General features: G+C 36.0%; 1 protein-coding gene across 1 annotated transcript in view; it reads right to left on the bottom strand.

Moving 5' to 3' along the window:
* The window catches only part of TTN (titin), a 246273-nt gene that overhangs the window by 228620 nt on the left and 3398 nt on the right, over window positions 1-14255 (bottom strand). Inside the window, 12 exon segments of the mRNA XM_009333163.1 lie at window positions 782-907; window positions 1021-1296; window positions 2975-3112; window positions 3597-3734; window positions 4557-4694; window positions 5725-5844; window positions 6323-6475; window positions 6720-7008; window positions 8722-8966; window positions 9057-9145; window positions 9911-10198; window positions 10916-11119. Coding sequence (XP_009331438.1) covers window positions 782-907; window positions 1021-1296; window positions 2975-3112; window positions 3597-3734; window positions 4557-4694; window positions 5725-5844; window positions 6323-6475; window positions 6720-7008; window positions 8722-8966; window positions 9057-9145; window positions 9911-10198; window positions 10916-11119 — 2204 coding nt within the window.

The following is a 14255-nucleotide window of genomic DNA, read 5'->3' as shown; positions in this document are numbered from 1 at the left end:
CCATTTAATCAATCTGATACTGCAATTAACAATACTACTAATTACATAACTGTCAGTGATTAAAATAACTTAAGAGATTTCAAAATGTTATTGTAGGTGTAATAACTTTGGAAAACATAAACAAATCTTTAGAGAGAATAATATTTTAGGTAATTTTTATAGTGTTTAATTATGTTTGAGGAAAACCCAGTTCATTTTTAAAGTCCGAGTGAAGAGAGAAAGTATGCTTCAATGAGAAAATTAACTAAATGGGAACTTTTCATATTATTTGAAGGAGTCGAAGAGAAGAATGGAAAAAGTAACATCAAAAAAGGATGGTGTCATATTATGCAGTCTGGATTTTTTCTATTTCAAAAATTGGCTTAGTATGTAGTAATCTGCAAGGATGAAAGAAGCACTGTTTCCAATGTGCTAGTGAAGTGATGCACATAATAAGACTGAAGGGGGATACTTCTGCTCTTTAAAAAACAGAAGTCGCATGACAAATGTTTATGATTTCACTGTATGACATGAAGTATTGAAGCTGCATCCTTAAACAGATGAAAAGCTTGTTTAAATAACTAATAATTACAAATCACATTTTAGCAGTTCATGTGTCTGTTTACAGCCCTGCTCTTTATTAGTCAAACAAACCAATAAAAACAGCGGTAGAGAGCATACAACTATTCTTCTTGGGAAAGCACCGTACTGGAGTGGGAGGAAAAGCCAAACGGAATGGGTGACCTACTGGTTGTTATAAATGAGCATGCTGTTCTTCTTGTATGCAGTTTTCACTTCTTACCTCATATGTATGATCTGGTTTAGGAACAGCAATTTTGGAGACTGTGAAGTGAGGACTTGCTGTGCGGGGTCGCGGGTGTTCAACATGAATTGTTTTCTCAGTCTTACTTTCTGTTGCTCTTTTTATCTACACAAAGCAATGAAAAAATTTGTTGAGAATGTGATGCTGTTCTCCAAACTGAAACAGATTTCACTGGGACATAGTTTTTGGAAAAGAATGCTATATAAGCTGAGTCTAACCTCTGTTGATATATGAAATTCCTTCTTTTCAGCAGCTGAGACATGTTTCTCAGGAGGAACATAGACAGTTTTAACTTCTTTAGTGACAACATGATGTTCTGCCGGGGCCTCAGCAACATGGTCTGTTACAGCGTGCTCTTCATAGCCATATTCCAAAGTTTTCTGCTTTACATAAGCTTCATCTGCTTGTTCTGGTTCCCAGGGTGATCGAACACGTGCCTGATCAACTGCTGCAACAACTGTAGCTACAGCTTCAGCCCTTTTTCCAGCTTCAGTCTACAGATAACATTGGCAGAATTTACACAAATATTCATCATTGTATTACAGGCTTGCATATCTGGTAAATACTTATAAATATAATGCTCAGTAAAGTATATTCCAGACAAAGAGAGCGTGCATAGATATGCAAAAGTAATAATGTAAACATCGTATTCACCCATAAATACACTTCAGTCAGTAGATTCAAATATAGACATATTTTTTCTAAGCTCCATGTATGCATGTTCAGAACATATCTATGCTTGTGTGCTTTATACATATCAATATTTGTATGCAAGCCCACTTTTAACACTTTATAGTCACATTTCTGTCTACTTGTCTAAGGGTACGGCAGGTATGTAAATGTGCACATAATCTTAAAGTCAGTATGCTCATCAGCTCCATATAACTGTTAGATGCTACTAAAAATGTAGAGAATGTGTCTAGCATCTGATGTCAATGTATTTACTAAAGAATATACCCATAAAAATTTTTACCACAGGCATATCTATTAATTCAGTGCTAATCTATTTTAAATGATTTTACAAAAGAAGGAAATCTGAGCTTTCGGAGAAATAGGAAATAATGCATTTGTATCAGGACTTTTATTGTTTCTAATAACTGATAAATATTGTCAACTTCTATGTTATCAGGGTCCAAACTTCTGCCCAGTCAGCCAACAGTAGGTAATAGGATGATTACTACTAGTGTTTATTATTACTGTCATAACTGATCTGGATGTAGCATCAGAGCATGTGGAATGTATGCCTTGTAGATGGGAAAAACCTAATAGATAATTTCATGCTGATTTTAAACTCATTATCACCTTAAACTAAAATAACTTAAGCGAGGCCAAAATGTGATTGTTTACAAAGATTTTGTTTTATTATTAAAATAGCGTTCAGGTAACAGGGACCCCTTATTCATTATCGTTGCAGATTTCAAAATCATTGTTTATACCAACTTGAATTTCACCCTAAATTTACATCACCTAACAAGTAACTGTAATCTCTTAGTCTGACTCCTCTGAGTGAGTTTTATATGCTATGCTCTTTTAATTATATTTTATAAAAGTATTTGTGAATGTACCATACTTTTTCTAACAAAGTGGATAGACTTTAAATAAAAGCTCTTGGCAACTGTGCTATTGTCCACATATGAGAGTTCCTGGCTATATTATAATAGAAAAGCTTTTCTACTGTGGGAGTCCTACTGGAACAAAACAGTGTCAACAAGTGCCTGATTGTCAGAAGTAATAAACTGGACAGACTTGAATGGATGTTAAAGTTTGTATTGTACAAAGAACAATACAATTCAAACCTTAAGAGAGGAAGGTTGTTTCATCTGACAACCATAAAATTGCAAGGACTCATCTCGTAGAAAAAAGATTGCAGAGTCAGAAGTTTGAACAAGTAAACATTTCTTGAAAGTCATTGGTAGGGAGTAGGCTTTCACAGAGAAATCCGACTGTAGTCGCAAAAGTGGCATTTCCTAACAGGGTGAGACATAAACCTCTTTATCACTACAAACTTAATCACACTGACTCTGTTACTTGACAATCATCCTGCTTAATGGGTGTGTTATCAGGAATTAATCTGAGGTTATTCTATTGTACCCATGTAGCTCTTAAAAGGTGAGGTTTGCAGATAAAACAAATTGTAACAGTACATTTCACATCTACAACAGCTGTATTCACCTGATCATAAGCTAGATGAATTTGTTCTTGCTTGGCTGTAATTTCTTCTCTAGTTCTGGACACCGTGACTGGTGCTTTGGTTTTATCAGTGGCAATTATTTTCGGAACTACAGTAGTTTTCTTAGCTTCCTTTTTAATCTAATTATTATAGCAGAAATAAAAGTTTCAGTTACATATGATCTTGAAAGATATTTGAACAATGGGAAAGCATTTTGGAATGGGAACAGGGAAGGAGAATTAAGGGGTTAGATCCTTGTGCACTGCACACAGCTGTGTATTATATGTATACTGGTAAGTATTGTTACACCCTGACACCTATTTAAATAAAAGTAACGATTAAAAAAAAAAAAAAAGGTTAAAATGCATTTCAGGAGTCAGTCAGTCCATTCCAAAGGTCAGTCAGAAGAGAATTATGGGCATCCTATTAATGAAAACAGTTAGGAGAGAAAGCTATAGGTGGAATAATATAGTCTAATTAACAGTAGTTCTAAAAGTTTGTAAGTGGAATAAATCTTAGAAAAAATGAGCTGGAAATGTATAGTTAGTATTTTTTGAGGGACACATAAGGTTTGTAAAGAAGAGAGGATAAAAAACCAAATATGGTTCTAACAGTGCTATTCACCTTTTCATGGGTTATGCTCACTTGTTCTTGTTCGGTAGCAATTCCTTCTTTACTTTTCGATATTATGACCGGTGGTTTAGGTTTATCAGTGGTAATTACTACCTTAGGTACAGAAGGTTTCACATCTTCCTTTCTTATCTAGTTTTTATGGTAAAGAAAAATAATAGTAATCAATTATTCCTGTTGTCAAAATTACACAGCTTTTCGGGAAGGTGGGATAAGGTTTCAGAATGTGTATCAATAAGAGAAAAACATCACCTGAGAAATGAAATAATTCCTTTGTACAGACCAAGTTATAAGCTATCTTGTATGCTAGCTGAATGAAGTGCATTCAAAGTTACTAACATATTGCGTTAATCTGTGTGTGAATTAGAGAAGAATATTCCCACTTCCTAGTTAATTGTGATATATCATTGTTCTGTTTTGTAGAAACTGCATAAAAATGAGTGTTACTGACTTAATATTTACTCGCATCAGTAGATGGAACTATTTCATCGGTTACTCCAACAAACAATGGTTCCACAATATGGTCTAGCAGATGCATTCAGTCCTCACACAAATATGAACTTCATTAAATCAAACTCCACAAGTAAATACCATATCATGAGAGATAACCTTTACAATTTATCGTCAGAAATTTACCATCAGACAAAAAGCAAAGGTCATTAAGCATCAGATGAAATTCTGAGTACCCTGGCAATAAAAGCCATAATGCTCAAAGGATCTGTAGGAAGGGCAGCTGCAGTCTTCCTCTGTAGACAGAGCTGCTATGAAGTCAATAGAACTGGACCTGCAATGCTGGGCGTGTATCTGGAATACCTTGCTTTATAAATTTTCATTTTGTAATCTTCTCTTCATAAAGAAGTAGAGCAAAAATATGTAGCACATTTGATGAAGAATGAGGTTTTATAAACTTATTAGAGTATAACAATGAGCTAAACATCTGTAATATTTATTTACCTTTTCATGAGCAATGTGCACTTGCTCATGTCTGGTAGATATTTCTTCTCTAGCTCTTGATATTCTTTCTTGTTCTTTGGCTTTGTCTGTGGCAATTATTACTGTGGGTACTGGAGTTTTCTCTGGTTCTTTTCTTACCTGGATGTTTACAAATAAAGTTTAAGTTATACATTGTTTAAAAATATAAGGTATGTGATTTTCGATACATTTGGAAAGGAGGATACAAACGAAAGGGAGGAAAAATGTCAAACTCTGGATTTCAGAATCATCTAGTCTGGAAACGACAATAGCAACACAAACAAACTTTTTATAAAACATATATACATTTAGCATAAAAATAATAAAACATTCTACAAATGCTTGCTTTGCTACTGAAAGCAGCAATAAAAAAAATCATAGCAGAGAAAAACTGTCCTGCATCATGATCAGTTTGAGAAAGTGTGGGATATTAAAAACAAGTTTTAGGTAACTTCCACTTTGCCAAGAAGTTCAGATGTAATCTGCATACAAACTTGTAATTTTTTGCCCAGATGGGCTTCTGTTTCTCATTACTTTAAAGATAGGTTACACTTTCTTCCTCCAGCATTTCAGCTAGAATGCAAATGTAACATTTTTCTAAAAAAGGTGGTCTTCCATTAAATCCCATTTGTCTGATAAAACACATGCTAAAATAATCTGAATTCCAATCACACATCAGTATTTTCAAAATTGATTTCAGTGCAGAATGAGTTTTTCCTCCTTTTTCTGACCCACTGTGTTGCGAACAAACATAGCAGGCAAGCTTAGAAACAGAATCAGGAAAAAAAAATGGAAAATTTAAGAGGTATTTCCTACATGTCAATTCTTTAAATGATTGAGAATACTATCTAGTAAATCACTACACAATATATAAAAAAAAACAGATTGCTTTCTAAGTTAATGTTTTGCAAGTTTATCTATCACATTCTTAGGTATTAGTAATGGAAGTGAAATAAAAAAGGAAATACAGTCATCATCAAGGAGAGATAGGAGAATGATAGCAATGTAAACTAGAAGAGTGAACATATATAAAAGGAAAAATAATATTACAGTATGTCATTTGTCTTGTTCATAGGCTTGTCTTTTTGATGAGATATTAGATTTTTGAACAAGTTCGGGTATGACAATCATAGGTAACATCTGTATTCACCTTTTCATGGGAGATGTGCCTTTGTTCTTGTGAAGTAACAATTCCTTCTCTAGTTCTCGATATTACTGTTTGTTTTGTGGCCTTATCACTGGTAACTACTACCGTTGCCTCCTTTCTCATCTGATTTTTATAGCAACAAACAAAAAAACAAAGCCTTAAAATTCATTTTAACAAATTGATCATCAAAAGAAGAGGAGAAGACAAAATAAGAGAGGAATGCAAGTGAAGGAAAAATACTAAGGGAGAATTATTTTATTCCTAGTGGGGAAATTATAAATGAGATATTAGAGGAAAAACTTCATCAGCATAAGAATAATGTTAGAGAGTAAATGACAAGGGAGAATACAGGATCACTTTCATAGAAGGCATTCTTAAAAACAGTTTAAGAATAATTAGTTCAATCCTGCTATGATGGAAAGCAATGGAATAAGTGATCCATGAGCATTCCTTTACAGTCCAGATGCTCTATACGAGTGTGCATGCTTTTACGGTGTACTGGGTGATATATTGTTAATTCCTCACAGTGAATCATGCCTTGTTTGCATGTGGGATGAAGGGATAAAGGGGAAATCATGGAATGTCTGTGCTCTATTTCTACCTGCTCCTGAACAGGTTGAACGTGGACTGCAGTCATTGCTGTCCTTTTAGCAGTTTGCTCTACGACACCTGGAGCTGGTTCTCTCACCATGGCTTGATCCACAGCAGCAACAACTGTAGCAACCGCTGCTGTTTTTTCACTGTCCTTTCTCACCTATATTAGTCACATCAAAAGACATCTTTTCATGTTTTGCATACATTCAGAAGAAGCACAAAACAAGTACAGAGACAGAATGTTGCAAAGAAGCATTTAAATATTTGCAGCGGAACTCTCTCAAGAGCAGATACACACATATTTTTACACACAGCCTCTCAGATTCCATTTAGCAGATCTATTCAGCAGTGGTAAGTCCACACATAGGGCAAAACCAATGCTCTTTCCAAAAAATAGACTTTACCTCTCTAGCACCAGCCGCAACCTCACCAGCGGTAGCACCGCTAATGGTAACTTGTTCTTGGACCCCGTATCTCCCCTCCCATCTTTCTTCAGTTCTTATTTGAGTAGCGCTTGTAGATATTCTTGTTTCCTTCATCTGGGCTTCTGTGGTTGCAGCATATCCTTCCTGCTTCCAAGGAGGAAGGACTTCGGCCCCAGCTGTTGTCACTACATGTGTTTTACGGATTGGAGATGGAGATTTCACTGGTCTAATAGGGGAGGTGGAGATTCTGCCAGCAGGAGAAACCGACCTAATGAAAAAACAAAGTATTAATATAATCAATGTAGTATCATACAACGACAACTATACAAACAACTTCAGCCTGAACTTGAATTCACTCCCCATTTAGGGTACCTTCAGTACTTTGTAGTTTGATTTTAAAAAAGTTTTTTAGGTGTTCTACTTGTAAATGACACTCATCTGTTTTTAACATTATGCCTAAGGTGTGGTTTTGTTATAACTGTAACACATCTTTGTAGTAGCTTCGTTAGATTTCCAGTAAGAAATAAGGGCAAATGTCAAAGGGCATTTCACTCAAGCACATATATTTAAAGTATAAGAATACATCATCAGTTTCCATTTGCTCTATCTTATTTCTCCCAATAGGAATAATAGAAAAGGCTCACAGGCTGTGAGTATTACTTATTATATTTGTGGTCCAGTCTCTGTAGAGAGACAAAATGATTAGTGTAACCGTTTTTTGTAAAAAGATCATGTGGCAGCCACCTAGCAACAACATACCTGTATCTACTCCTGCACCACATCTCATTTCCATGTGTCATCCATACACGTGTTCAGACTCCAGGCAAGCTTCTGATCAGGGCCTATATTTTTTCCCATACTTAATTTACAAATCTCAGCCACAATTATTGGTAGCCACTTAGAAAGTGCTAGTTTTTAATTTTGATATTCCAAAAATTCAATCCCAGTCCTAGCAGATAGTTTTAAAGCATTTTGAAAAATGCTTTAACAGGCTTTGTAACTTAGATTTTCTTTGAGAGGAATTTTCTTATGCTGTATTTCCCAGATAACATTAAAAAATTGCAGCAGTAGGGGGCAGCATCATCATATTAATTTTTAGATTTATTTTCTAATGTGTTGTATGTCTAAAAGTGGTTTGACTAGCAGGGGGGTACAAACTTCTAGCTCCATATGCACTCTAGATGGCACTATTGAATTATTCTTTTATCTATGCAGTTAGTTATTGCTAGTTACTATCAGTCCATCTCTTCCTGTCCTTGCAAGTTATTCTCAATGGGGCAAAATTCACCAGCATACCTAGCTCTGCAAATATAAATGGGGCTCTTCTGGGCACTCCTGATGCTGGTGCTTCAGGATGCTGAAACTGCAGGACTTCCAAAGCAATTTTCTCTTCACCTGCCTCTCAGCACAGACCTCCTGGGGTCTCCCAGACCATGAGCCCTGCTCTTCAAATCACCCACTTTCCCGCTCAAGAGCCTTTACGCAGCAGAGCTAAACTTCATTTTTCCATAGCCACCTTTACTTTGCCTACCTTCAAAACATTATTTCTGCAGCCATTACCAGCACACACACAGAACGTGTTCATGTTTTTTCACATATCCTTCCATGCTGTTTGCCACTCATCAGAGTGTCATTGCTCTTTTCTCTGTTCGTCTAAAATAATCAAGGGCCAACTGCTCTACTGTTTTCTTCCCTTCAACATGAACTTGGAGCTTTGAGTGCTACTTCAGCTGTATGTAGAGCAATCAAATGGGATTTATTCTCTAAAGGATTTTCTTCAATATGGGATAGAATATTTACTTAAGAGGCACGCACCTCTATAGCAGTGGCAAATATAGTACATTATAGCTCACAGTCACAATAAACTCAGTCAGTATTGTCAGTGCAGTCTTCCATTTTGTACTATACTTTCATTCTACAGCATTACTGCTATATGTGAAAGTGATTCAAAAAACAATATTGTTTGAAAGAATAAGTTTACCTTACTGGTGAGGGTGTTGGTGCTCTGACATGTCTTACAGGTGATGGTGATTGTCTAACAGGTGATGGTGATTGCTGTCGTGCCATTTGTGCTTTTGCAGCAATTATCGGTGGGGTTGGTGATTTTGATGTAGGTCTAGGAGGCATTCGTGGAGGTGTTTTGTGTGGGAGCTGTTGGGCTGTCGCACCTTCTATGACCATTTCAACACTTGTAAGTGATCTGGCATCAAAGTGGGCTTCAGTCTTCTACAATGAAATCAAGAAAACAAGTCTGAGATACTGTAGAAGTAATCATCCACATTTTAGCCTTACCTGCTTTGTTTTTGAAAAATATACCTTTTCAATTCTGGCTTGTCTTGTTTGTGAAATCTGAGCAGTCGAAACAATTGTCTTTGTCTTTTTAGCAGGAACGGCTTCTTCCTCACCTTTTGGAAGAGAAAACATGGTCAGGAGAATTGCATATGGCAACAAACAATAAGCAGCTGCAGAAATAAATGAATGGTCAATTCCAATTATATACAAATGTGTATAAACAGAGAAAGAATTAAGCAACTATCTGTTTTTCCTGCAGTATCTATAGGCAGATTATTCTGAAAACAGTTGAAATAATATTTCTGCATTACTATCTCATTAGAAAAAAAACCCAAACAAACCAAACCAAAACACATTTATTGGAGATTCTTCAGAATCAGTCCTGGATCTCAAAGGGCTACACAGTCTAGAAGGCTGACAGAAGTGAAATCCAAGCAAGACTGCTCTGGGTAGAATAATTCACTACTACAATTTTCCTCTAAAAACTGTCTTCAGCCTTACCAGGCTCATTTACAAGACCATGTACAGTTGTGCAGTCTGTTATATCTATTCTATCAAAGCCAGCTTACAAATACAACTTTGAGAGATCTACAGAACAAAATGAGAACAACTGAAAGTGTCCCACACTTTTTTCTGTTTACTGTATCCTCAGTTTAAAGAAGACCCACCCTGGAGAAAAGGTCCTTTTAAATTCTCAGACAAAAATCTTTGGCAAATTTCACCAAAGACATTGCTTTTTCACAGCAAGATAATAACTCTCTTAAGAAAGAAGTTATAAATGAACTTATTGATAGAACTTTGATGAAGTGGTGCATATTGTACCATTACAACAAGGAATGTTCTCTTATTTTCATGGCTTGCAACTTCAACTCCATTACCTTGAATTAGCAATTCAGCTGTTGAAGTAGCACGTCCCACATTATTTGTGGCATTTACTGAATAGGTACCGGAGTCTTCAGGATATGCTTCTGCAATTATTAAGCTGTAAAGGTCTCCTTCTTGTAAAATTTGAAAATCGGGGGAGCTTTGGATTTCTACTCCATCCCGATAGAACTTCACCACAGGTGTAGGGATTCCAGTCACTCTCACGTCAAGTCGAACTTGACTTCCCTGCCTTGCAGTCATGCTCTGTAATCGTTGTGAGAAGTTTGGTGGTGCTGTTGCAGCTGCAGTTTTATTGAAGAAATATAGAGAAAAAAATGTCTGTTAAAAAGAACTGTAAGGGCTATATATTTTCATTACTAGAAGTGCACAAGGTCTATTTCTCCTTCACATGCTACTGACAGATGATACTACCTTCTCAAACATTCAAAACATTAAGAGTTGATTTGCCAAAATGCAAACACCCTTAATTTTTTTCATGTGTTTAAAATTTCTGATACTTCTGATTATGCCCGTGATTGCAAATATTTCTAGAATTAGAGATACTGCCTCTGGTTATAATCAACGTAAGTGCAGTTTCTTGGGTATGGCCCTTTATATGAGTTATTCTGTTAAATATCATTTATATCACTAAATATCATTAAGGGCTCCATCCTGCAGAACTTTATCCTTTCTTTTATGCGTAGTTTGAATATAGCCAGTGTGACAGATCACATGAGCAGAAGTATACAGGGCTAAGCCAGAAGTTTCTAATTGTGATTAAGAGTTTATAAGATCAAGATTAAACATTATACAGTTAAGGCGTAAAGGATGCTATTAGAAATTATTGGTGAGAATATATGTTGAATTCTAGACTGCTTTAGGAAAAGGAATTTGTACTATTTCTTTGCTAATCATGCACTTCAAATCTGAATGTTTTTCATTATCTGTAACGCTTCTGTTATCATTCTCTTTCTCACATTGTTAGCAGAGAGAGGTGCCTTTCTTTAGCTGCTTGATACCTGTGACAAGTAGCTCAGCAGTACTAGTTGCTTGCCCAGATCCATTGGTGGCTTGTATGGTGTATCTTCCACTGTTTGCTTCTGTCACGGTGGGGATCACCAGTTTAGCGCGGCCATCACTAAACGAGATCTGCACACCGGGCAGAGCTGCAGCAGAGAGAACCTGGCCATCCCGATACCAGCTCACCTCAGGAACTGGGAAACCTAAAGAAAGAGGAAGACAAAAGGAGATTAAGATGCTATGAAATGACAGATATCCAAAATTACTCGCTCACGTATACACAGTTATAGCGGACTGTAATGGCATAGGTACAGATCTATAATTATACATCCAGTACCACAGTGGTAAAGGAATTTCTTTTTAGAAAGTTCTTTAAAATAGACAAAGCAATAGGACAACTGCACAGGCTACTGCATTTAGGAAACCACTTGAATGAGTGGACTATAGTGCTCAGCAATCCTGTTGAGGAATAAAAGTTCATCAAAATTATGAGGGGGATGAATTGATGCACATGAGGTTTTTTTTTTTTTTTAATTTATTTGCTAGTATCTAAGTAGAATTGCTAACAAAATTATCCAGTCCAATAGTTTGGAGACAACGTAAAAATCAGAACTTCCAGCCAAGTTAAGTAGTTGTCCTAACACTAAACAGTTTTAGAAAATGAAGTGACAGAAAAAGTGACTGTTGTAGGCATTAACCTCAGGTGCTATTAATGTTTTGGTTTTTTGTTTTTTTCTGGAGTGAATTCTGTTTCAGTTTGGTGGAAAGCAGTCAGCTGGAATCAGCTGATCTTTTGTTGTTCAAATATATTATTCTTTTGCTGTCAGGGTCATGAGCAAGACTTCTGGTCAGAAGAGGTTCACCTATATCTACAGCTGTTTTTTTAGCTTTAAATGGTGATTTTAGATTCCTAATGGAAATTCTCTTCCTAGTGTTCTACTCAGCCAACTTTATTGTGTAACTGAAATCCATTTGATGAACAGGTAAAATTTTTACATGAGCCACATAAGGAGAACAACTAATTTAAGGAGACAGTTCCGCTCAAAGTCTTTTTTGTAGTCCTAGAACACCATTTCTCCAAAATGAAAATCCCTGCAAATTTACTTCATGTACTTCTCCATTCAAGCCAAATCACCAATTGCATTGCACAGGGGCTCAGGAATGAGATCTGAGATTGCGCTTACTACAGCTGCTCTAATTTTCCCAGTTCCACTCTCTGTGGTTTGGAAAACCCCAAGACCACAGAATTCTGCTTCCTTTCTGGAGTATCCCTCCTAGAAACTCATTTAATTATTTGGGGGTTTAATGTGCCAGGAATATGACTGTGTGAGACTAAAATGAAAGAGAAGCTGAGATATGTAGACTGAAGCTTTTACTGGTTGTCTGCAGTCACACCAGACTTGGTTAGGAAAGTTTTAAATTTTACTCATAGCTGAAAAACTGATTTTTAGATATATGTAAAATAGGAGCACACACAGAGAAAGAGAATGTGGCCAGTTTTAGAGAGGATTAGAAATCAAAAAGTTAAAACTACATTTAAGCATTGTTAATTTCACAGATGAAAGTTATTAAACAACCCTGATGGGGCTGGTATAATTTGATTTTGTACTACTGGTATATGACAACTTGGGCATTATCATTATAAACATAGAGTATCCAGCAGATCCCACTGATTTCATCCAGAGCTATGTGTCTTCAACATTTGTGCAAATGAGTTTCAAAATGTTTTATACTAGGCAACCAAAAATCATGTTGTCAATAGTGAATTTCTTGAAACATTGCCAAAATATTTTATTTTCTTGGTGCGGCATCATGTGATGATTAGCAAACACAGGGTTTATGTGGTAGGTTGAACAAGGCCTACATTTTTAAAAATGGAGTCTATTTTGATGTCTCAGACTGGTGTGTTCAAGGGATCCAAAGTTAGAAGCCATTTTGAAAATCTGAGCCCAAATTCATATTAAAAGAAACTCAACTTCACAAATTTACTAGCACTCTGCTAGTCCTATGCCATAGAGCTGGGGAGTAAGAGATAAGATCTACCTCAGATTATAGATATTTTTGCCTGGACTATATGGAGTAGGGACTTACTTTTATATGTGCCAAATTATACTAAGATTTGAATATTAATTATTAAGACATTCTTTTTCATTTTAAAACTGTCCTTCAGGCTTTTTGAGTTTTATTGCCAAAAAGAAGAAAATGAACCTGAAGTGCCTCAACTTCACTGATTAAGTAATTGAACTCAATGAGATTGTCCTGACAATGACGTGACAGGAACTGCCAACTTGTGTACGATCTATGTGCTGCTTTCAACAATATGCGGAGTGTAATGCCTTTGTAATGTAGCATTTAATTCACAGACTGATACAACAGTAGAATTCATTTGTTTCTTTTAGTTTACAGACTGCAAAATTGCATCTCAGGTGGTTGCTAAGCTCTTCTTGGTACTCTTAGATTAACTGGGCTCTTCACGTTCGAATTGTAGCTCTGTATTAATACTTGATTTGTATATAAAAGGGCAGTGTTATCAGAGATAAACAGAAAGTCTGAATTTCAAATGCACAATAATTCATGACAGATAAGAAGGGCAGACAATGTAGCAGAATAAAACTGTGTAGTCCATTATTTATACAATTAGTTCAAGAAATAAAGCTTTCATATTTTTTATGCATTAGAAAAACTAAATGCCAAGCCACTGTCAGATCTGTCAGTCTTGGTGGATGCTTTTGGGGCAGGAAAGATATTCCAGAATCCCACAATGTAAATAAAAGCTAGCGGGAGATTGCCTCACATGATATTTGGGACTAAAATACAAATATGTTATATGCTATTAGAAAAACTGCTGTATCTCCTTTTAGTAAGAAATCAAACTCCCCTCCCAAGTTCTCCACAATATCACACAAATGAAAATAGCCAAAATCACACACTGAGCCATAATATTATCATCCTAACTTGTTCTGATTATATATTTATGTATTCGTAATAAGTATTGTAATCATCAGTGGAAGGAAACTTTCCACAGAAAATTTACAGTGTACAGACAACAAGAGGAGGTCAGGGCAATTAACTGAAGAGTAGAGGGCCAAGTAACAGAATAAGGCCTGAAAAGTTATCATGGATGTAGACTACAGGACATGTTCAAACACATTCTGTGAACCTTATGTGAGCCAGTGTTATCCAAAGGGACCAAGGGATGAACCATGGTGGACCATAGATGTCAGAGATATTTATAGTTGGACAGATCATGTGTTTGCACCTGTCACAGAGCATCTGGGTAGTGTTTTATGGTATGTGGATCATCACATTGCTAATGCCTGTAAAAGAATAAAATTCCAT

Source organism: Pygoscelis adeliae, unplaced genomic scaffold, assembly GCF_000699105.1.
Source record: "Pygoscelis adeliae isolate BGI_AS28 unplaced genomic scaffold, ASM69910v1 Scaffold160, whole genome shotgun sequence".
In the NCBI taxonomy this organism is placed as follows: domain Eukaryota; kingdom Metazoa; phylum Chordata; class Aves; order Sphenisciformes; family Spheniscidae; genus Pygoscelis; species Pygoscelis adeliae.
This window is presented reverse-complemented; position numbering and strand designations above follow the sequence as displayed.